Here is a 24166-nt window from a genome sequence, read left to right as displayed (position 1 = left end):
CATATCACCTGATCCTGAACACAGATATTATCCTCTCAATACAAAATCATTGTAACACTTTATTGTACAGTGGTTATATTATACAGTACTTTTTTTTTAAAGTATTGCCTTTAGAATTCAAATATAATTCAAATTGTGCTAATATTTAGGGGAAAAAAATTTAATTTAGCTTTTCAGCCATTTTGACAGCCCTAGTAGTGATAACTATAAATTATGCATAATTATAACTAACTCTTAATCAAACCCCTAACCCTAATTATATAGTAAGTACATGTTAATGAATATTACCCAGTACTTAAATGTAGAATTGAACTGTTAAAAGGAAACATTAAAATAAAGTTTAACCAAAATCATTTGAAATTAAGTAAACATTAACTGAAATTAGCATTAAAAAAACTTGAAGTGAACAAAGGAAATATAAAATCCAAATCAAAATATTGCAAAAACTATAATAGTGAATCATTAGCTATATGTTTGCATGTTAGAATCAGCGGCTTTCTCTGATTAATGAACTGCAGCCAGCGGTGTTTCTCTGTTTATTAGTGTGGATGCGTGATCAGACAGCACACGCGTGTGTGTGTGTTCAGTCTGCTGTTGGCAGTCCGGTATCATGAGGGCACTTGAGAATTCACTCGGTCCCTAGCACTCTGACGCCTCCCTTAGGAGACGTGTGCGCGTGTGTGTTTGTGTGTGCGCGCGCGCGCCCACGTGTGTGTGTGCGCGCTCAGTCTGCTGTTGGCGGTCCGGTATCATGAAGGCACTTGGGAAGCCACTCAGCACTCTCACGCCCTACTCAGGAGACGTGTGTGTGTGTGTGTGTGTGTGTGTGTGTGTGTACACGTGTGTGAGTGTGTGTGTGCGCGCGCGCGAGTGTGTGTGTGTTCAGTCTGCTGTTGGCGGTCCGGTATCATGAGGGCACTTGGGAAGCCACTCTGTCTCCAGCACTCTGACGCCCCCCTCAGGAGACCAGGAGCATAACAGCTTCCAGTGGATGATCTCCTGCAAAACAGATCATGACATGAACACACACTCTTCCTCTGTCTGAGCCCTCGCTCTGCTCTCATGATCTGAGTTTCTCACCTGTGAGACGATGTCGTGCAGAAGAACGTGGTACTTCAGCATCAGCTGCTTTTCGCTCGTCTCCTAAGAGAGAGGACGTTATTCTTCAGCCTCTCGTAACATGTCAATCACTAATGGCGCTTTTCCACTACACAGTACCAGCTCGACTCGACTCGCCTTTGTTTGGTTTTCCACTGTGTAAAAGTTGTACCTGTACCTGCTTTCGGGTACTTTTTTTCATATCACCTCCAGCGATATTCTAAGCGGTAATGGAAAACGGAGCGAAAAGCGAGCTGAGGCGTGTCGAGGCAAGTTGAGCTGATACTGGTAATGGAAAAGCGCCATTACAACACTTTAGAGCCGGGGTTTCGGTCTCTAGATCCCCGTGCCATGATGAGTGTGTCGAGTGTGTGTAGTCGGTCTCTAGATCTCCCTGCCATGATGAGTGTGGAGTGTGTCGAGTGTGTGTAGTCGGTCTCTAGATCTCCCTGCCATGATGAGTGTGTCGAGTGTGTGTAGTGGGTCTCTAGATCCCAGTGCCATGATGCGTGTGCGTTGAGTGTGTGTAGTCGGTCTCTAGATCTCCCTGCCATGATGAGTGTGTCGAGTGTGTGTAGTCGGTCTCTAGATCTCCCTGCCATGATGAGTGTGTCGAGTGTGTGTAGTCGGTCTCTAGATCCCCGTCCTTGATGAGTGTGTGTAGTGGGTCTCTAGATCCCAGTGCCATGATGAGTGTGCGTTGAGTGTGTGCAGTCGGTCTCTAGATCTCCCTGCCATGATGAGTGTGTCGAGTGTGTGTAGTCGGTCTCTAGATCCCTGTCCCTTGATGAGTGTGTGTCGAGTGTGTGTAGTCGGTCTCTAGATCCCCGTGCCATGATGAGTGTGCGTTGAGTGTGTGTAGTCGGTCTCTAGATCTCCCTGGCATGATGATTGTGTCGAGTGTGTGTAGTCGGTCTCTAGATCCCTGTCCCTTGATGAGTGTGCGTTGAGTGTGTGTAGTCGGTCTCTAGATCTCCCTGCCATGATGGGTGTGTCGAGTGTGTGTAGTCGGTCTCTAGATCGCAGTGCCATGATGAGTGTGTCGAGTGTGTGTAGTGGGTCTCTAGATCCCAGTGCCATGATGAGTGTGCGTTGAGTGTGTGTAGTCGGTCTCTAGATCTCCCTGCCATGATTTGTGTGTCGAGTGTGTGTAGTCGGACTCTAGATCTCCATCCCATGATGAGTGTGTGTGGAGCTCTGACCTGCTGTGTGAGGTTGGCCACCTGTGCCAGGTTATTCTCGGTGGACTCTCTCAGCATGATGAGTGTGTGTGGGAGTGTGTGTGGGAGTGTGTGTGGGAGTGTGTGTCGAGCTCTGACCTGCTGTGTGAGGTTGGCCACCTGTGCCAGGTTATTCTCGGTGGACTCTCTCAGCATGATGAGTGTGTGTGGGAGTGTGTGTGGGAGTGTGTGTGGGAGTGTGTGTGGGAGTGTGTGTCGAGCTCTGACCTGCTGTGTGAGGTTGGCCACCTGTGCCAGGTTATACTCGGTGTTCTCGCTGGACTCTCTCAGCATGATGAAGGACGCAGCCACACGAGCCAGATGCCAGAACGGCTGCATGTCCTGACTGATGTTCCCATAGCTGTCTACACACACACACACACACACACACACACACACACACAGACAGAGAGAGAGAGAGAGAGAGTTCATAAATTTGGGGTCGGGGAGATTTTTAAAGTTGTAAATGCAGCCTTGGTGATCAGAAGAGACTTCTTTTAAGAACATTAAAAATCTTTCTGATCCCAAACGTTTGACTGGTAGTGCAGGTGTGTTAGTGTGTGTCACACACACCTGGCAGATCGTGCGCAGAGACAGCGCTGTGAGGCGATGTGTGTTTCTGGTAGAAAGCGAGTTCCTCCGGCGAGCTACTGATGTGTGTCAGATCCTCACAGCGCAGATGCACCTCCGGAGGAGTGTGTGTTTGTGTCTCCGTCCGGGGGAACAACACGTCGGCTGAGCAGCGCAGCACCGAGCCCTGACACACACACACACACACACACACACAGTAGAGACGTGTTATGATGGAAAACCTGGGCTTCAGTCGACTCACTCGATCACATGCGTTCAAAAGTTTGGTGTCGGTGTGACCTTTTCTTTTCTTATAAAAATATTTGTAATGTTAGAAAAATGTCTTAAATTCCGTTCTTTTGAACATTCTAATCATAAATATGAAATATGAAGCAGCACAACTGTTTTCAACATTTACATATAATAATCATAAATGGTTCTTGATCATCAAATCATCATATTAGAATGATATCTGAGGATCATGTGACACTGAAGACTGGAGTAATGATGCTGAAAATTCAGAAACGCAGAAGACTGGACGGGCTCAGTGGAAGACCCCGTCTTCTAGAAAACGCAGCAACTCCAGAGCTGGAATGGACGCCGACCACTGTATAAAGCAGTCAGGAGCTCGGTCTCGACTGGGCTGTCCCTGAGGAGTCCACACGCAGCCGCCTAGACGAGTGGTTTCTGCCAGGGCGCGCACAGGCCCCTCGTCAGCATTCCGCACAGTTCTTCTCGGAGGTTCATAAAGAACTGACAAAGTTGTGGCACCCCCTACGCACTTCTACTTTCACCATGCTCTCGACCATCGACGGCACTGTGGAAAAGGGATATGAGAAGCTGCCCACCCTAGAGGAAGCCGTGGCTGCGCACCTTTGCCCACCCACTGCTATTGGATGGAAATCCAAGGTGGCTCACCCATCCAAACCCTGCAGAATGACTTCAGCCCTCGCTGGATCTGCCCTCCACACCATGGTGGTCCTCCAAGTGTTCCAGGTGAAGCTCCTACGATCCATGGATGAGTTTGGACCAGACCCAGAAGCATCTTGTGACCTCCACAGCGCTACGGACCTGGCCCTGCGAGCAACGAAAGCCACAGCCCAGGCCATCGGGAGGGCTATATCCAGTTTTATTGGTGCTGGAGTGCCACTTATGGCTTAATCTGACCAAGATCAAGGACGCGGATATAACTGCCTTCCTTGACTCTCCTATTTCCTCCACTGGTCTCTTCGGCCCTGGGGGGGACTGCTTCGCTGTGCGCTTCATGACAGCACATAAGGCATCGCAGGCTATGCAACACAATGCCCAGTGTTCCTCCAAACACCCTGTTCAGTTCCAGCTGTTGGAGCAGATGTTGCGATTGCAAGCTCCAACAGATCTGTACTCCTCAGCCATTTGGAATGCCTGGGACTCAGAAGCGACATTCCTGGGTGCAGTTATAGACTCAGCCCAAATGAAGGTTTGGCTGACACCCGAGTGCTCCCAGACTATTCATCAGCTTGCAACCTCTTTTAGAGTAACCTTTCAAACCCCCTCAGAACCTTTCAAATGATGCTGGCCTCATGGCCTCCGCATCGGCAGTACTTCCGCTGGGTCTGCTACAAATGAGCCCCTTGCAGTACTGGCTGAAACCCCAGGTCCCTACCTGAGCGTGGCGCTCAGGCCAGCTTCATGTCAAGGTGGACCACGGCTGAAGCAGAGCCCTGGCCCCTTGGAGAGACCACTGCTATCTCGAGTCCGGGCTAGCTTGGTGAAGGTCTCGAGGAGGATGGTGGTGGTCACGGACGCCTCCAACATGGGTTGGGGAGCTCTGTGCGAGGGCAAACTGACCTCCGGCTCTTGGACGAGCACGGAGAAACGGCTGCATTTCAACTGCCTAGAAATGTTGCCGTTTTGGTGGCCCTCAAAACCTTCCTACCACAGCCTGGCAGGTCACCATGTCCAATCGGACAACACAACAGTAGTTGTGTCTTATATAAGCAGTCTTATATAAACCGCCAGGGGTGGGTTCAGGTCGAGACCTTGGTATAGGCTAGCCAGAAGTCTCCTCTTATGGGCACGAGGCAACGTGCGTTCGCTGAGAGTGACTCACGTGCCTGGAAGACCGAACCAGGGAGCAGACATGCTGTTCCGGGGCAATATGTCCCCAGGGGAATAGACCTTTCATCCCCAAACTGTTCAAATGATCTGGAGTGTTTTTGGGAGAGCAGAAGTCAACCTCTTCGCCTCCGAAGACAAATCTCACTGCCCAATTTTCTTCCCGAAAGGCAGTCCTTCTAGTGGCCCCTCTCTGGCGGACCCAACCTTGATTCCCTGAGTTGATTTAGGTGCTCACATCAGCCCCACGGCCGATACCCCTGAGGAAAGACCTCCTTTCCCAGGCGAACAGGACGATTTGGCACCCCTGTCCGAATCTATGGGCCCTCCATGTGTGGCCCCTCAACTGGAGCTTACAGACCTCACAGCGAGAGTCCTAAACATTATTTGTGAGGCTAGAGGCCCGTCCACGAGACACCTCTACGCCCTTAAGTGGTCTGTATTCTCCAGCTGGTGCTCAGCCCAGAGCCAAGACCCTGATTATGCAAAGTACCACTGGTACTTTCATTTCTTCAACAGCTACTGGATGCGGGCCGTACCCCATCCATGCTCAAAGTCTACGTGGTGGCCAGTCTTTAGGGAAAAGCGACATGATTATCCGCTTCCTAAGGGGAGCAAGGACCTGAACCCGCAAAGCCTCCTACCACACCCTCCTGGGACCTATCAACGGTCCTCAGGGCCCTCAAAGGGCCACTACAATCAGGCCAAATTGAAGCCACTCTCACTCAAGACTGCAATATTGCTAGCCTTAACATCGGTCAAGCAAGTAGGGAACCTTCAAGCGCTCTGTTAGTGCTTTCTGTCTTGAGTTTGAACCAGGCGACTCTAAAGTCATCCAAGGCATGGTTATGTTCCCAAAGTGCTTTCAACTCCATTTAAAGCACAAGTAATTTCGCGGAAGATGGCCAACAATTACACCTGCTCTTCCCCATCCGGGCCCTTAGAACATGTATAGAGCGTTCCGCTCAGTACAGACAGTCGGATCAGCTCTTCGTAGGCTTCGGTGGCCGCACCAAAGGGCTTCCGGTCAAGAAGCAAGGGTTGTCCCGTTGGCTGGTGGATGCTATCGCTCTAGCCTACGCTTCTATGGGCCTGCAATGCCCCATCGGCATCTGAGCACAATCCACCAGAGGCCTGGCCTCCTCCTGGGTGTGGTCTAGTGGGGTATCTATTAGCGATTTATGTGCGGCAGCCGGCTGGTCCTCGCCGTCCACCTTCGCCAGATTTTATAACTTGGAAGTCCCTGCATTGCAGGCACATATCCTTTCTGTGTAGTTGGAGCCGGCCTCTGTGCGAGCCCGACCCACTATTATTCTTAAGGGTTCTGACCTTATTGTATCTCCTCAGGGCTCCATTGCCCCATTAGCCCTCTGCCCTTGAGACCCTTGTGCAAACTCGGGTTATAGAACATGTCGTTCTGCTTGAACATAGCACAGCGTGATTGGATTAGTTCCCCATCGCGTCTAGCAGACGCAATACTCGTTCCCTTAATTTAGGGAACCGAGGTTACGTTAGTAATTGATATATTTCACTGTTTTACTGTATTTTCTTATCAATTAAATGCAGCTGGTGAGCAGAAGAGACTTCTTTAAGAAACAAAGAAACATCTTGCTGACCCCCAAACTTTTGGCTGTCAATGAACATTTAATGTATCGATTAAGGAGTTTAATAATATTACTTTAATATTGCTGTTACTATAATACCCATATAATTTATATAATGGAAGATTTGGAGAATATCCAAATTTTAAAGTATGGCTGGCACTTCCTGTCTGGGAACTGCCACTCAAAGTGACTGTTTATGACACAAATAATCCTGATCCATCAGTTTGACTGAATGAGCTGGATGTTTTCCATCAGAATCTGTTTTTATCCATCAGGAAAATAATGGAACACTTGGTGTTTTAATCAGACGTCAGTATCACAGGAATATCTGTGGCTTATCAGGCTTGTTTCTAAAGCAGGGAGAAACACAACACTTGTTATCTGTCAAAATGACGGAAAGCACTTTGTTAATGATGAAACATTTTTTTGATTAACGCAACATCCGTGTTACATAACTTAGACTTGGTGGGGTTTCAATAGGTTTCAATCCTTGATGGATTGGATATTATGAGAGAATTAAAGTGTTTTTGACCTTTGCTGCAAAACAACATTGGGAACCTTTGAAACAGCATAATAGGGGAACTTTAATACTCTTATACTTTTAAGTTAGATGGCTTAGGAAATGTCACTTCATAGTCAAAATGCTTATGGCATTTAAACAAGCTTATTGGCAGTCGGGAAGCTACGCCCATAGTTTGCGCAAAGCAGAGGACAAAGATTGATGTAGAGAATGCAACTTAACTAAATATGGTGAATCTTGATGTTCGTAAGCTTTAAACGCCTTATTTGATAGTAGTTATTCACTGACACGGATTGATGTGAAGGCATCGGTCTATTTCTTGTGCTGGTAAATGTATATTAGAAAACATGGTTACACTTTACAATAAGGTTCATTAGTTAACATTAGTTAATGAAATGACTAACATGAACTAACAATGAGCAATACATTTGTTACTGTTAGTCTTTGTTAATGTTAGTTAATAAAAAATACAGCTGTTCATGTTACTTCACAGTGCAATAACTAATGTTAACAAGATTGTAATAAAGTATAAGTAAATGTTAAAATCAACAGTAATAAAGATTAATAAATGCTGTATAAGTGCACTTCATTATTAGTTCATGCTACTAATGTAGTTAACTTGTAGTTAAAATGTTAAATAACAAACCTTATTGTAACCCTGATAAGACACATGCCTTTGGTGTGAGAAACCCGGGTTCGAATCCACTGTGAGACACCAATGTGTCCCTTCAGTATTGAAGCCGTAACAGATACTCTCTTCTTTAACAATGACAGAAGTTTATGCGTTGATTTAGTATCAAAAACTAGAGATGTTTCTTTCAGCAGGAGTGAGTCAGAGTGAGTTGTGTTGTGGACTGGTTTTACAGCTCATATGTAATGGATCTGAAACGTACCGAGCTTCCATAGTCCGTCACAGAGAAATCCAGGCTGTACTTCCTCCCTCGGGTTCCCACGACCTGTCAACACAAGAGTGAGCAGTCCTTTAGCAAACACAAGAGTGAGCAGTCCTTTAGCAAACACTCACAGGCCGGGTCTCGCTGAAGGTAAAGGAGGAGCACAACTCCAGAGCATGTAGATGTCAATAGAGAACTTGTACAATAGATATTTGTACTTGTATGCTAAAATTTACACTTACAGCTCCAATGTGAAAACCTGTCAAATACAAATCTGAAGTTGAATCTTTAGATTTGCACTCGCAGACAATAGTCACAAACCTGAAAGCTGCAGACAAGTCACAAATGTGTATAATGCTAATACAATGACAGACAAACTTGTAATGCATATTTGCACTTATCCTTTCATTCACATTCGCAGACCAACCTCACTTCTCAACTTCTCAAATCTGCTATATTATATTTCGCACATTGACTTGGTTTTCGCGATATATTACAGTAGATGCAAAACTAACATGTTAACTAGTCTGCAGCTTCAAATTCAGAATACAGGTTTGTGACTGTCTCCAAGTGCAAATCTCAACATTCAACTTCAGATTTGTATTTGACAGGTTTTTACATTGGAGCTGTGACTGTAAATTTTTGCGTACAAGTACAAATCTGTATTCTCAGATTCACATCTAGGTGCTCTGGAGTTCTGCTTCTCTTTTCCCGTCACGAGTGTCTCTGCGGTGACGGAGCTGAGGTCTCTCTGAGTGCGCCTCACCTGGTCCTCCGCCGTGGCCGTGTGCACCCGCTCCAGGCCGAACACCCGGAAGGGCGAGCCGTGCTGTGTGTTCAGGTGATGCAGGGCCACTTGAGCCGCCCGCCGCGCTGGGAAGTGTGTGGGAACCAGATCTCCAGTGGCCATCGTCTGTGTCTGAGAGAGCAGAGGCACACACAAGCACTGAGACACACCTCACTCACAGGGTGTGTGTGTGCGGCTTACACTGGACTTTGTCTCTAACAGTTGCGTAACAAGAGCATGTGATCACGGTCAAAACGAGGAGATGAAGAAATACTTGTGTTCTGACTCAAGCAGACATGTAGAAGCTGCTAGTAAGAGTTTCTGCAAGAATTCCTGCACTTCCTGTTTTGTGCTGTAGCCCCGCCCTCTTTTAAAGAGACACTGCACTGTTTCTCTCTGTTTCTTCAGCACATTAAAAATGTCATGGCTCTTCCAAGCATAATAATGGCAGTGAATGGCCGTTTCTATGTTGAAGTACATAAAAGTGCATCTGTCCATCATAAAAATGCATCTATCCATCATAAGTGCATCTGTCCATCATAAGAGTACATCTATCCATCATAAAAGTGTATTGATCCATCATAAAAATGAATTTATCCACGATAAAAGAGCATCTATCATCATAAAAGTGCATCTGTCCATCATAAAAGTGCATCTATCCATCATAAAAGGGCATCTGTCCATCATATAAGTATTTTGTATTTTTAGGGGATTTAAGGTACTAAAATATATTTACACTGTATTTATAATCCATTTATTCACTTTTTGAGCATAGCACTGTTGTAAATCTTGAATGCTTTAGAGCAACAGACTGAAGTTTGATCTCTTTTTAAAGACGACACTTGGCAGATTATTGCTGTAGTGAAAAGTTAAAAAAATTACAGAATTTAACGTTTATTGTTATGAAAAATGTGCAAAAATACCATTTCATTTTTATATGTAATATATATTTTCAAAAACATGTTTTACTGTAAAACTGAGGAAATCAAAGCCATAAATCTAATCAAGTTATGTTCAAAATGTGAGCCTGATATCTCAAAAAACGAGCTTTCAGTGATTGTTGTTCGACTGCAGTACCAAACACTTCCACTAAAGGAACTTTCCTCTCAATTTCCACTGCGCTCGTTTCTGAGCGCGAGGAGCATAAGTGTGACTATTGTTTCAGGACCATTTAACTTGTTCCAATCATGTCCATGATGGTTTTGTGTGTTCACACAGCAAGTGCCAAAACCTTTACCAGGTTCCCTTTTGAACGGTCACTTCGTATTGGATAGCTATACGCAGTGGGGAACTCCTTTTCCTCGATTTACTGAAGCTTATATGTAAAACGCATTTGCAGCTGCACAGCTAGCACATTGAGCGTCTGGCTCACTCATAGGCTGTGCTGCGTCAACTGCACATCCAATGGTGCGGGCTGACATGTGACCAAGGGGGCGTGGCCTTAGCCTATAATATTCCCCCGAATTCGCCATTATAGCAGATTTTACTCCTTCAGCGACAACTACATGTCTCTGACTGTTTTACTAAGCCTTTCGCCGTTTAACAAGCCCTTCAGCCTGAGCAAGCATCATCTCAGCAGACTACGCCTTCTCAGCCGTTTTCTCCTGACGCCGTCTCATCTGTGGCTATCCGGCGAAAATCCTTTCTATTGTATTGTAATATTCTGTGTTCAAGTGTACGAGGCGTTGTTTCAAATGCCTCACGCATCTTGTGCCACGTGAGGATGCATCTGCACGAGGCCTACGGGCACACAAAGTGCGTCACATGCCTGGGAACCCCCCATGCTGAACCGCACTCTCTGCGAGAGTATGCCTGTTGTGTCATAATTACATCATTCGCTCGCAGCTAGCTCTCCTTTTGGACGGCAAACTGCCTCTCGCGCTCCCACGTTTTCTTCCCTCGTCGAGCCTCGACGGAAGAAGCGCGCAGCTAGCTCTCTTTACAACAAAAGAGCGCTACCCCGCCCTAAAAATACACCATGCGGTTGCGGCTAGCTCTACTTTGGGACGGCAAACCGCCTCTCGCGCTTCCACGTTTTCTTCCCTCGTCAAGCCTCGACGGAAGAAGCGCGCGGGTAGATGTTCGCGCGGCTAGCTCTCTTTACGACACGAGAGCTACCCCGCCCTTTGCACATCACACAGAAGAGCGTTTTCGAACTGAAATGTTATTTTCCTTTACGTCCCCGCTCCCTTCCCTCATTGTGCAGCGACGGAAGAAGCGCGCGGTCAGATGTGCACGCGGCTATCTTTCTTTATGACACAAGAGAGCTACTGCTCCCTTACATTCTGTTCATCATGCAGAACCTTCTCCGTGATTCAGACACAACAGCACAGTTTTCATGCCTGGAATCAACCACGCTGATACTGTTATCTCTCACTGCAAAAGCTATAAGAGCTCTTCTCTGTCAACCCCCCCCTGTGGCTCAGTGGTGGATTCTGAGATTCTCGCGACAGAGACCCGAGTTTGGATCTCGGCTTTGTTGTTTTTTTGTTGTTGTTTTTTTACACGGAAAGGCCCGTTACAAGCGGCACACTATCACTGCAGTCAGTGCGCACGCTATGAAGCGTGCGCCGCCGCAGATAGTCACTGCTTAAAATCCCATGACACTTCTCACAGCTCCCTGTCTTACTCAGGCGGCTGGAGATTTTATTATTGTCAACAGGGACGCTGCACTGCGCGCACCTCTACAAATAAAAGCTGTTGTCACGGCGACCCACGTAAAGCACAAAAAGAGTATGTTTCACAACACACGGGTTCACGTTCCCCCTTCACTAGGCAGCCCTCTCCCAGTTGTTACACAGACTTTCCCCCAGGAAAAAGCCTGTGCAGTCAGTCCAACACTCAGTATGTGCGCAAATGATAATGTAAGGGTATCAGGTCCCCCTGTGTTAGGCGGCCCATCCTTGACAATCCCTAGTCGCACGGGCGCTGGCCTGGCAAGCCATCCCCGAAAAATGTTTTCACAATCATAACACACGGGTTCACGGTCCCCCTTCACTAGGCGGCCCCCTCCCAGTGGTTACACTGACTTCCCCCAGGTAAAAGCCTGTACAGTCAGTCCAACACTCAGTATGTGCACAAATTACAATGTAAGGGTATCAGGTCCCCATATGTTAGGCGGCCCATTCCAATCAGTGTGTCAAATCCTAGCCACACGGGTGCTGGCCTGGCAAGCCATCCCCGATGTGTCGAGTTGGGTCATAAACACTATAAAGCGAGGCTACTCACTCTAATTTGCTCACAGACCCCCAAAGTTTCAGCCGGTTATTGAGACTTTGGTGAGAAGCAACGTGGGTCACGTGCTTCACACCGAAGTGCAGAATTTATTAGCAAAAGGGGCGATAGAGCTAATCCCCCCTGCGCTAAAGCATTCGGGTTTCTACATCCGCTATTTTCTATTCCGAAAAAAGATGGCGGTCTCAGACCCATACTAGATTTGAGACATTTGAACAAGGCTCTCATGAGACGGCCTTTCAAAATTAACTATCAAACATCCTCATGCAAGTTCGCCCGGGGGATTGGTTTGTTACAATGGATCTGAAAGATGCATACTTTCATATTCAGATAAACCCTCGTCACAGGCCATTTCTTGAGATTTGCCTTCGAGGGTCAGGCTTATCAATACACCGTTCTGCCGTTCGGTCTGTCATTAGCACCCCGTACATTCACAAAGTGTATGGATGCAGCACTCTCTCCTCTCAGACATCAGGGGGTGCGCATGCTAAATTATCTCGATGACTGCCTAGTGCTGGCACAGTCGAGAACCGAGCTACTAGCTCACAGGGATTTGATTCCCGGCTATTTGAAATGCCTGGGTCTCACAATCAATGTTACCAAGAGCAAACTGACCCCCAGCCAATTTTAGACTCTCTGACAAGGACAGTGCGGCTCACACAAGAGCACACGCTCTCTACGCAAACGCTAGCAGCCTCGTTCAGAGCGAGCCCCTAAAGAAATTTCAGAAACTTCTCGTTCTCATGGCAGCAGCATCGTCAGTATTCCGTATGGGATTACTGGGCATGCGTCCGTTGCAGCACTGGCTTAAATGCCGTGTACCATCCCATGCATGGCGGTCAGGCAGCCTGCGCATCTTGGTGAATCACGTTTTTTTAAGAGCCCTGATTCCCTGGCGGGCTCAGGACTGGTACCACGATGGTGTGACCATGGGAGTAGTTTCCGGGAGGAAAGTGGTTTTTACAGACGCATCCAACCTGGGTTGGGAGCGCTGCACGAGGGCACGCCTGCCTCCGGCCTCTGGTCGAGCATGGAGCAGAGCTTACATATCAACTATCTGGAAATGAAAGCAGTTGGTTTGGCCCTGAAAGCATTTCTGTCAAACCTAAGTTCACCACATCTTAGTCCGCACGGACAACATGTCATGGTGGCCTACATAAATCGCTAGGGTGGCATCAGGTCAGGCAACCTGCATGCCATGGCGAGAGACCTCCTCTTATGGGCACAGACCAATCTGAGCTCTCTGAGAGCGGCACATATCCCTGGCATTCAGAATCTGGGTGCAGATATGTTCTCATGGGGCAACACTCCCCTAGGCGAGTGGTCCCTGAACTCACAGATGGTCAGTCTGATATGGAGTGTGTTCAGCGAGGCCGAAATCGACCTTTTCGCCTCGAGAACCAACATCCACTGCACAGTGTTCTTCTCGAAGAGCAGGGACGCGCTGGCCCATCCGCCCCTTTATGCTTTTCCCCCTGTCTCGATGATTCCACAAGTCATCAAATGGGTCAGGGAGAGCGCATGCCCAGTCATTCTGGTGGCCCCTCTCTGGAAATCCAGGCCGTTGTTTCCGGAGCTGGTTCAGCTATCGGACATAATCCCTTGGCCTGTTCCAATGAGGAAAGACCTCCTCACACAGGCCGACGGGACAATATGGCATCCTTGACCCGACTTATGGGCCCTCCATATATGGCCCCTAAACGGGTACCCAGGGACCTTCCTGAGAAGGTCTAAAGCAATATCTCTGAAGCCAGGGCCCCGTCTACTTGGCGCCTTTATGCTATGAAGTGGTCCGTTTTTTTTCCAGCTGGTCGAAAAATTGTTATGACCCAGAGTCATGTGAGGTATCTGTGGTACTCTCCTTCCTGCAGGAGCTGTTGGACACGGGCCGCTCCCTGTCCACGCACAGTGTATGTGGCAGCCATTGCAGTGCATCATGCTCTGGTGGCTGGCCAATCATTTGGAAGAAACAACCTGGTGGTACGGTTTCTAAAAGGTGCTAGGAGGATTAACCCCTCCAGACCTCCTTCTGTGCCCCCTTTGGACCTCTCCACGGTCCTTGGGGCTCTGAAGGGTCCGCCCTTTGAACCACTCCAGTCGGTCGATCTTAAACCTCTCTCGCTGAAAACTGCTCTCCTGCTGGCACTGGCATCCATCAACCGAGTGGGAGATCTGCAGGCTCTCTCAGTGAGCCCTTCATGTTTAGAGTTGGGACCAGATGACTCCGGAGTCATCCTCACACGCAGGCATGGTTATGTACCCAAAATGCTCACAACGCTGTTCAGAGCCCAGGTTATTACGTTATTAGCCCTTCCCCCTTCTGCCGAAGATGGGGAGGTTAATCTTCTCGGTCCTGTCAGAGCTCTGAGAATCTATCTGGAGCGTTCTGAGTCTTTTAGACAATCAGAACAGCTTTTTGTCTGCTTTGGTGGCCGATCTAAGGGTGATCCAGTCACTAAGCAAAGACGGTCTAGATGGATAGTGGATGCCATTTCTATGGCTTGTACCTCAGTGGGTCAGGTTTGCCCCATAGGTATCAAGGCCCATTCGACCAGAGGCATGGCTTCATCATGGGCTTGGTCATCTGGCTTTCCCATTCAAGATATTTGTTATGTGGCCGGCTGGTCCTCGACTTCCACATTTATTAAGTTTTATAATATGGAGGTGCCTTCCCTGCAGCCGAAGGTGCTTTCGGTATGATTAAGGCCCGACAGTGTCTGGTCGTGTCTAAAAATGTTACTGTGTACAATCACATACACATATACATATATATATATATATTAGGGGTGTGCAAAGCAGCCGGTATTTGTATCTGTATTTGTATTTGTTGAGGGGGAAAAAGTATTTGTATTTGTATTCGAGTAAAATCCAAAATAGGCGTAAAAATCTAGTTTTTTTGCGTTACACTTCTAATTTACGTTATAGTGTAAGTATTCTTTAATTATATAAATCCAGCAATGAACATGTAGCCTACCAAGGAACGTCATTGAAAAGAAAATAACATAACAGCCATTACCTCATCCATGGTTAAACCAACAACTAATAAAATACCATTGTGAACATTATGAATCCCACCACCACCCGTCCTTGTTGGAGGACGCTGAACAGACAGAATAAGTAAGGGATAATGTATAGCGAGGCGGTTGATTATGAGCCTGACGCGAAGCGGAGGGGTCTTGAATCAGCCTGAAGGGTTTGTATTCGCTATAACAACCACCTCGCTATACATTATCCCGCTTACTACATGGCTACCTACCAAATAAATCAATAATTTGACTCAAAATATTGATTTAAAAAGGAGTTTATTGATTTAAAAACTATTGTATTGCTTCCGCTAAAAAAAATTGTCCGTTCCGTCTCTACGTTTAGAATCCATGGCCACGCTCTGTTTTTCGTGGCAACGGTGTGTTATACTTAGCAGCGGTCTGTTATTAAGAAATAACCATGGAAATAACAGACCGCATTCTACATTAGAATTCAACCAAGCCATGTAATAAAAACAAATAATTACGGAGCTAACAGAGCTACGTAAACAGAGCGAACATGAGAGCACGGCTGCAGACGTCAATAATGCAGCGTAATGAAATAATCTCCCGATCAAACTCCACTTCCCGAAAGTTATAAACTGCCTCCGGAACCCAGTTAAGGTACAAAAATCTATTCAACAAAAATAGTAATGCAGTTAAGTGTTTTTTCGCTCAGCCGAGCCCTCTCTGTTGCTGTGTGGAGCAGCCTGTGTCAGTCACCTCTTCCTGAACGTCACTCACTCACTCGCGCACTGCGGTCTTGTGAGGAAACGCAGCTTTTTGATATAAAGTTTTTCTTGTTCCCGAATACAAATATTTTCTAAAGTATTTGTTCGAAATAAGTATTCGTAAAAAACACGTTATTTGTGCCTTTCCGAATACCGTATTCGGGTTCGGCTCCACCCCTAATATATATATATATATATATATAAAACCCATTTTGGTCGGTTGTATTTTCCTATACTAATAATCCCGACGTTGTCTGGTTTTATTAGTATAATATGTTGGTTTGTTACTGACACATATATATTATTCTAGACCTGACGGTGTCTGGTCTGTTATATATTATTGGTTTTCTGGCTTGTTTTGTGAGCTCAGGGGTCCTGAGTTGCAGTGGCAACCAGTTACTTATAGTGCTACGGAAAAGGAAGTGACCGTTCAAAAGGGAACTACTCTGTTACTATCGTAACCTCAGTTCCCTGAGAGAGGGAACTGGTATTGCGTAGCCGGCCGCACTATAGTAACCTGGCGAGTTGTCGCTTTAGTCGTTAAACCTGCTATAATGGCGAATTCGGGGGAATATTATAGGCTAAGGCAGGCTCTGATGACGTAGGGCTAGCTCTTTGGTCACACGTCAGCCGACGTGTGATTGTGCAGTTGTGGATGTCCATTGGATCTGCAGTTGACGCAGCACAGCCTTTGAGCGAGCCAGAAGCTCAATGTGGTAGCTGTGCAGCTGCAAATGCGTTTTACATATAAGCTTCAGTAAATCAAGGAAAAGGAGCTTCCCCACTGCGTATAGCTACGCAATACTCGTTCCCTCTCTCAGGGAACTGAGGTTACGATAGTAACCGAGTAGTTTCCTACCATTCCGATGAATAAAAAAAATCCCCCCAAAAAATTGTTAATTTGTTCGGTCAATAATGACTGTAGAGCACAAGAGAGTAAAATTTACGCACAGATATTGCATTATCACTCAAAAATGTTAATGATATCACAATATTGCTGGTTAATTCCACAGAGAACGGAGTGTATTGTGAATACTGGATGTGTGTTCCAGCAGTGACGCAGGTGTGTGTGTGTGTGTGTTTGTGTTGCAGGTTCGACTTCACCCATAAGAAGCAGTCTGGAGGCTCGGGTCAGTACGGTAAAGTGGTGGGCGTCCTGGAGCCGCTGGAGCCCGAGAACTACACCAAACTGGAGTTCAGTGACCAGACCGTGGGCACCAACATCCCCAAGCAGTTTGTGCCCGCCGTGGAGAAGGTGAGACCGCAGGAGAGTCTCGCAACACCACCCACAGGCGAGATTGCAGACTTCATCAGCAGCATGTGATCGAGTTAAAACCACTGCTCAGTGAAGTACAGGCTAAAATAGGCATGCCATCAGTGCAAAAATACATACAATTCACTAAAACGTGTGCATGAAACTAGCAGGACATCAGTGTGAAGAGAAAAGGTTGATTTCTGCAGCTTTCTTCACTTGCACGGTCCAATCAGAGACAATTCCACAAATTGAGTTTAGAAATGAGTAATTTTAAGGTTATTGCGTGAGATGAACTTGTCTCTTCGTAGAACCCAAAAGATTTGGCTTGAGAACACCTCGTTCACTTTCATACGCAGACAATCTTCTTTTAGTGCCACGAGGGTCAGTGATGTCATGATGATCGTTTTCGGTGGAACTTTGTTTCACTTTTTTTAGGGCTGCTCCGTAATAGTCAAGGCTTAGTCGACCAAAATTTTATAAAAATTAGTCGCATTAAAAAAGAAAGAAGAAAAAAAATCAAAAAAGTGGCAAAAACCGCAGGCTATAACGGACAGATCGTTAACGGCAGGAAATCCAAATATTCATCGCATAAAAACATTCATCGACCTCAAATATGGCTTGTATCACATGAAACATGTAAGTAGCAGCAACTTTACAAATGCGTTCTCTAATGCCCAGATAATAATATTATCAGGTGCGTATCTAAGTGTTAGCGTGGAGAGCAATATTAAAGGCGCCGGGGCAATCTCTGCATTTTACCTAAAATACTTCCTCATGTTTGGTCATTCAGATAAGAGTAATGCAAACTATAAGGGGTCTACTTTTATTTTGGAAAACTCACAATAACAACAAAACGTAGTGTTTGTGTAAAATAATGGCTCTTTCCGCCGTCTCGGTCTCAGAGAACTTGAGCACATCACACAAATGAACCGAAACTCAGCGTATATGTGCCTCAGACATGAGAAATACGTCTATAGAAAACAGACATGAGATATACGTCTACAGAAAGCTTGAAATGTCTACTTTTGAATGGACAGATTCCAATGGAAAAAAAATATATTCTCTGATTATGTAATCCGTATGAAACGTGCATATAGGCGGAGATGATGAGTCGGCATTATCGTCCACAGAAAACATTACCAATACATTATTACAATGTTTATACGTTCTCATTCAGTTTTTTTCACGAGACATTCATAATCATTGCGTTTGCCGGTGTGTGGTGGCAAGCTTTGAATTTGAATATTTCATATAGGCAATTAAAGACGCATTATGAGGATGTATGGCGTACTACTAAAAGCACAGGATTGTTGCAGGCAGTTGAGTGTGTGTGGCTCTGGCCCACGCTGATGCTCTGAGTGTGTGTGGCGCTGGCTCACGCTGATGCTCTGTTGAGTGTGTGTGGCGTTGGCTCACGCTGATGCTCTGAGTGTGTTTGGCGCTGGCCGACGCTGATGCTCTGAGTGTGTGTGGCGCTGGCCAACACTGATGCTCTGTTGAGTGTGTGTGGCGCTGGCTCACGCTGATGCTCTGAGTGTGTGTGGCGCTGGCTAACACTGATGCTCTGTTGAGTGTGTGTGGCGCTGGCTCACACTGATGCTCTGTCCTCAGGGCTTCAGGGAGGCGAGTGAGAAGGGTCCGCTGACGGGACACCGCATCTCCGGCGTGCGGTTCGTGCTGGACGACGGGGCGCATCACATGGTGGACTCCAACGAGGTGTCCTTCATCCGGGCCGGAGAGGGCGCGCTCAGACAGGGTACGAGCTGCACATCTGCTCTTGCTCTGGTGTGGGGCGCCGCCGCTGCTGACGTGTGTGTGTCGTGTGTGTCGTGTGTGCAGCGCTGGAGAAGGCCAGCGTGGTGATCCTGGAGCCGGTGATGTCGGTGGAGATCGTGGCTCCTAACGAGTTCCAGGGGGTCGTCATCGCAGGGGTCAACCGGAGGCACGGCGTGATCACGGGACAGGACGGGGCCGAGGGCTACTTCACACTCTACGCTGACGTGAGTTCCTCGCTCCTGCGTCTCACACACACACTGCTAGATCTCGCATCACATTTTAAACTAGGGATGCACCGATGTGGGAATATTGGCCCATGTCCGATAATTCTTTATATTTGAAAGCCATGAACCGATATATTGGCCGATAAATCTATATCAAAACTTTTCTATAGTTTTTGAGAGCTTGATTTCAAAAACAAAACTCCGCATTAAAAGCCATGACCCAAGCACTTCAGATATATAGCCAGCATTGTGTAATTTTATGTCGCCTATATGATGCACTGAACTGTATTTTCCTCAAAGTAATTCCAATCATATTTCACGCAATTCAAAGTCATCATGTTGATCAGTGCGCATCTGAAGTGTCTCAGCTGAAGGAAATACATCATCAGCTTTAAGATATCGGACACATTTTCTTATCGGGTCGATAATGATGATATTAAAAATGAACATATATCGGCCGATACTGATAAGTTGTGCATCACTAGTTAAAAAGAAAGTCTATTTTAAGACACTTGAGATTCTTTGCGTTGTGATACTTTTGACAATTAAGCACCTTTCTGTCCAAATTAGGGCTGTGAAACAATTAATCGCATCCAAAGTAAAAATTTGTGTTTACATAATGTGTGTACTGTGTATAAATATTTTGTATATGTACACATGCATGTATATACATTTAAGAAATATTTGCATGTATATATACACAATATATATATATATATATTTATTTAGATGGTGTATATACATATAATGTACTTAAGTGTGTAATTACACTAACAAGGATACTCTTAAAGGGTTAGTTCACCCAAAAATAAAAATGATGTCATTAATGACTCACCCTCATGTCGTTCCAAGCCCGTAAGACCTCCGTTCATCTTCTGAACACAGTTTAAGATATTTTAGATTTAGTCCGAGAGTTTCTTGTCCCTCCATTGAAAATCTATGTACGTATACTGTCCTTGTCCAGAAAGGAAATATAGACATCATCAAAGTAGTCCATGTGACCTCAGTGGGTTAGTTAGAATTTTTTGAAGCATCGAAAATACATTTTGGTCCAAAAATAACAAAAACGACGACTTTATTCAGCATTGTATTGTCTTCCGGTTCTGTTGTCAATCCGCGTTCATGAGTCCGCTGACGTAAGACGAGCTGACGTGTGTCTGGTGCGCCCGAGCTTCGTTTACAGTCTGAGGGAGACGCACGCTGTAAACAAAACAATCTTTGCAAACCTGTCTAAGGATTTCCACACAGGGGAAGACTTGCATTTTTTTTTAACCAGACATATTTATTTGAACCCGAAAACACGGACGCACCAGATAACACATCAGCAGCGTCTTACATCAGCAGCGTCACTGCGGACTCGTGAACGCGGATCCACAACAGAACCGGAAGACAATACAATGCTGAATAAAGTCAAAAGGAAAACATTCAGTATGATAGTAACGTGAATGAGCTTTTGTGTGAATGACACACGTTTACCGTGTGTTCTTGCTTCTGTTGCTGTAGTTGTGTGTGTGTGAGATTAAACCCCTGTGATCGTGATGTTGTTTCAGATCCCGTTGAATGACATGTTTGGATACTCTACAGAGCTGCGCTCCTGCACTGAGGTAACACACACACACACACACACACACACACACACACACACACACACACACACACACACACACACACACACACACACACACACACTCAGTACTGAAGACTGTAAATCAGATGCATGTTCACTGTCTCGTGTGTGTGTGTGTTCAGGGTAAAGGCGAGTACACCATGGACTACAGCAGATATCAGCCCTGTCTGCCCAGCGTTCAGGAAGATCTGGTCAACAAACACCTGGAGGCCACGGGACAGATGCCCGTCAAGAAGAGCAAGTGGAAGAACTGAACACACACACACACACACACACACACACACACACACACGGGACGGATGCCCATCAAGAAGAGCAAGTGGAAGAACTGAACACACACACACACACACACACGGGACAGATGCCCGTCAAGAAGAGCAAGTGGAAGAACTGAACACACACACACACACACACACACACACACACACGGGACAGATGCCCGTCAAGAAGAGCAAGTGGAAGAACTGAACACACACACACGGGACAGATGCCCGTCAAGAACAGCAAGTGGAAGAACTGAACACACACACACACACACACACGGGACAGATGCCCGTCAAGAAGAGCAAGTGGCAGAACTGAACAAACACACACACACACACACACACACACGAAGGAGGTCACGGGATCTGCAGAGGTCGGCTCTGGATGGGTTTGCTCAGACACTGTAAATGTCATTGTACAGCAAATGGTTGCAAATGTGTTGATTTAATATAAAATGATCTGTTTTAAATCAGTGTGTCTTGAGTCGCATTGGGAAAGACGTAACACTTCACCTACCTCGAGCTATTACACACACACACACGATTCCCTCAGACCTGCTGTGACGGTGAAACATGAGCCATATGTAGAGAGCGAGAGGATTTCAGAAACGCGTTACGCCACACACAACGGGTCAGTTTACACACCATAACACACGCTTCACTTCCAGAAGCTGTCAGCGGGAATTTCTCTTGTAATGTATTACAATAAACTCAAATATGATGCATCTCACCTGACATACACTGATGAGCCAGAACAGTATTGATTATACTGATTGCCATCTAATCTACCCAGTCCTCCAGCTTTTAATATTGTTTATATGTCTGTGGTGTTTAATATGCTTTAAGACAAACCATGTGTAAATTCATAAGTCGACAGCATTGCTGAGTATTTTCTCCTTAAAACTGCAGTGAAACAAAGACAGTCTCAAAAACACGCTTTGAAATCGCTGGTGTTTCTGACGTCACAAACTACCTTGTAACCAATCAGATCAACGTGTGATCGTCAACGAGTGGATCTCTGAGCTGAGTGAGTGAGTGGAGGCGGGGCTCATTTGCATATTCATAGAACCACGCATACTAAATGAGGCAAGGGTGTCGAGTTACATTCAAGATATTTTAAGGCATTAAGAAAGTTTTTTCAAGGAAAACACTTTTAAAAATGTCATTTTGGTGATCAAAGATTAGTTTTAAGAGATGGAGTTGGGGACTTTAATATGTGGCCTTGTTAGGATCAATATTCGCTTCACCTATGACTACTAAAAGTTTTGGCTCATCGATGTACATGGAAACAAAATGATAAAGAAAAATAAACATTCAGACTTTACAGACTGTTTTTCCAATCTTTCATATTTACCAACAAACAAACAATAATTCTTGTTCACAATCATAAAAAAGCAGATTAAGCACGTCTAAATCAAGTGATCGTGTCACTTCCTGTCTACGGAGATCCCTTCATCTGATTGGTTTATGTGTCCTTCCCTGCTTACGATATCCCACAATCCTGTGTGTTCGATCAAAATGGCGTCTGAGAGTAGCGGTCGGTGGTCATTTTTCCACTTTATGAATGTAGCGAGAAATAATTTTGTAGTAATTAAATGTTCACTTCGTTATTGAATCTCAATAGACCATTAAGCTTCCTCAGAAATCATGGCATGACCCGAATCAGCCGTCGAAGCTTTCTGGATCAGAACAAGCTGAAGATGCTCACGCCACACAGGAATAACCTCAGCACACACATGCAGACCGCCGTGATGAGCACTGCTTTACCTGCGACTGGGTCAGCGCTGGGTCCGTGGGCCGTGTGATGGCGTGAGAGACGGGTAGAGCCACACTGAGCTCAAGCAGAGAGAGAGAGAGAAGCAGCCAGAACACCTCCATCATCCTCAGCTGAGGCCAGTTACACAACACTGACGCTTTCCAGACGAGAGATTCCTTACACAGATCCAGCAAACACTCGCCACCGCTTCACAGAAACCTGCGGGAGCTCACACACTAGATCATTCACACAGGAGGTCCACAACCACGACGAGGAAGACTCAAAACATCTCAGAATTCATCAGTCCAATGATGTTTGTGCTGCTGCTTTCCCTCCTAAATGATGTCACTTCCTGGAAGATGATGCCAAAAAGGAGCTGGCTCAAGTTCAAGAGACTTTACAGAGGAATAAAACGATGGAACGTGATATTGAGGACACGGATTGTTTACTCACAGATAATATTTTGTGCCCTGTTTCAGGAAATCATACATAATGAACAGTAAAGTGATCCATTTATCATCTGAGTGTCGTGTCACAATAAAACATCTGGAGGCTGGACTAAAGTATGATTATAAGACCAAATGTTTGTGTGTTTGAGGAAATCTGTCCACTTTTACCATGTGTAACGGGCTATTGAAGCTATAAGCCCACTGCTAGCTAGGAAACAACAACAACATGCTAGCAGAAGGAAATAAACATGTTCATGTCCAGTATAAATTAACACAACAGGGTTGACATGGTATGTTTTACGCCAATAGAGTCTTGTAGAAATGAAAGAAAGAGAGAAAAGTTTATGACTGACACTTACTTTGTTCTAGGAGTTGCTTTCCCTCCAAGGAAATGATGTCACGTCTAGCAGGTCATGTGATTTATGGCACAAACTGGAGTTTGACAGACATAAATTAATTTAATGGTTTTGCGTGTTATGTATCACATATTAGTAGGCTACATATCTGAAATATAATAAAATTTAAAAAAAAAATGTAGGTTACATTCTAAATTAGCAATTAAATTTAGAATGTAACCCTCGTTTTGGTCCCACTTAGGTGACCTTAACTATTCTAGGCTATTTGCATATAACATTAATAATAATATAATGCATGGTTTTTATTAATCAGTTTGTAAAATCATGTGACATGAAAAGTTACATATGTAAAATATGAAGTATTGTTTCATGGTGAAATAAAACCACCGAACTAAGTGACTCGACACATGACTTAAGCCACTTCAACCGAATCGCTGAATCAGTTTCGAGTGTTTGAACCGAATCAACGCGTTTCCAACGGTCATCCGCTTCTGTTTGACGTGTAAACAAACTTGAGTTTTTAAACACGAATTTAATTGTGAGAATAACACACACACAACACTGATAAATACAAGAAGAAATATATAAATATATACCATGCGTTCAGGAAATGCGAGATTGTCCGAGTTAGAAAAACTGTAGTTCCCTGTTGATCACGTGACCCTCAGCTGCCTGTCACATGA

The 24166-nt window shown here is 45.5% G+C and overlaps 2 protein-coding genes across 6 annotated transcripts in view; one reads left to right on the top strand and one right to left on the bottom strand.

Annotated features, from left to right (window-relative positions):
* gfm1 (G elongation factor, mitochondrial 1) overlaps nt 1–20995 on the top strand; it is a 38516-nt gene extending 17521 nt beyond the window's left edge. The window contains exons 14-18 of the mRNA XM_077197342.1: nt 16870–17032; nt 18644–18788; nt 18872–19032; nt 20583–20636; nt 20782–20995. Coding sequence (XP_077053457.1) covers nt 16870–17032; nt 18644–18788; nt 18872–19032; nt 20583–20636; nt 20782–20913 — 655 coding nt within the window. The 3' untranslated portion in view covers nt 20914–20995. The remainder of the gene's footprint in view (nt 1–16869; nt 17033–18643; nt 18789–18871; nt 19033–20582; nt 20637–20781) is intronic.
* On the bottom strand, nt 47–24164 carry lxn (latexin). Of its 5 annotated transcripts, none has more exons than XM_077197353.1 (9): nt 24080–24164; nt 23487–23559; nt 22690–23030; nt 8769–8921; nt 8003–8065; nt 2892–3075; nt 2547–2683; nt 1081–1143; nt 47–999 (listed from the first exon to the last, which is right to left on the bottom strand). In XM_077197353.1, exons 3-9 carry the CDS (start codon nt 22801–22803, stop codon nt 883–885), a joined length of 831 nt encoding a protein of 276 aa, XP_077053468.1. In that variant the 5' UTR covers nt 22804–23030; nt 23487–23559; nt 24080–24164; the 3' UTR covers nt 47–882. The 5 variants fall into 5 exon arrangements, 4 of the variants coding, with proteins under 4 accessions (XP_077053468.1, XP_077053469.1, XP_077053470.1 ...); XM_077197354.1 differs by having other exon boundaries at nt 22690–22897; XR_013191448.1 differs by lacking the exons at nt 23487–23559; nt 24080–24164 and having other exon boundaries at nt 47–639; nt 774–999; nt 22690–22897.
* Nucleotides 24165–24166: the final 2 nt, after the last annotated feature.

Source organism: Siphateles boraxobius, unplaced genomic scaffold (assembly GCF_051911475.1).
Source record: "Siphateles boraxobius isolate OS27281-9 unplaced genomic scaffold, OSU_SipBor_1 39, whole genome shotgun sequence".
Lineage (NCBI taxonomy): Eukaryota > Metazoa > Chordata > Actinopteri > Cypriniformes > Leuciscidae > Siphateles > Siphateles boraxobius.
This window is presented reverse-complemented; position numbering and strand designations above follow the sequence as displayed.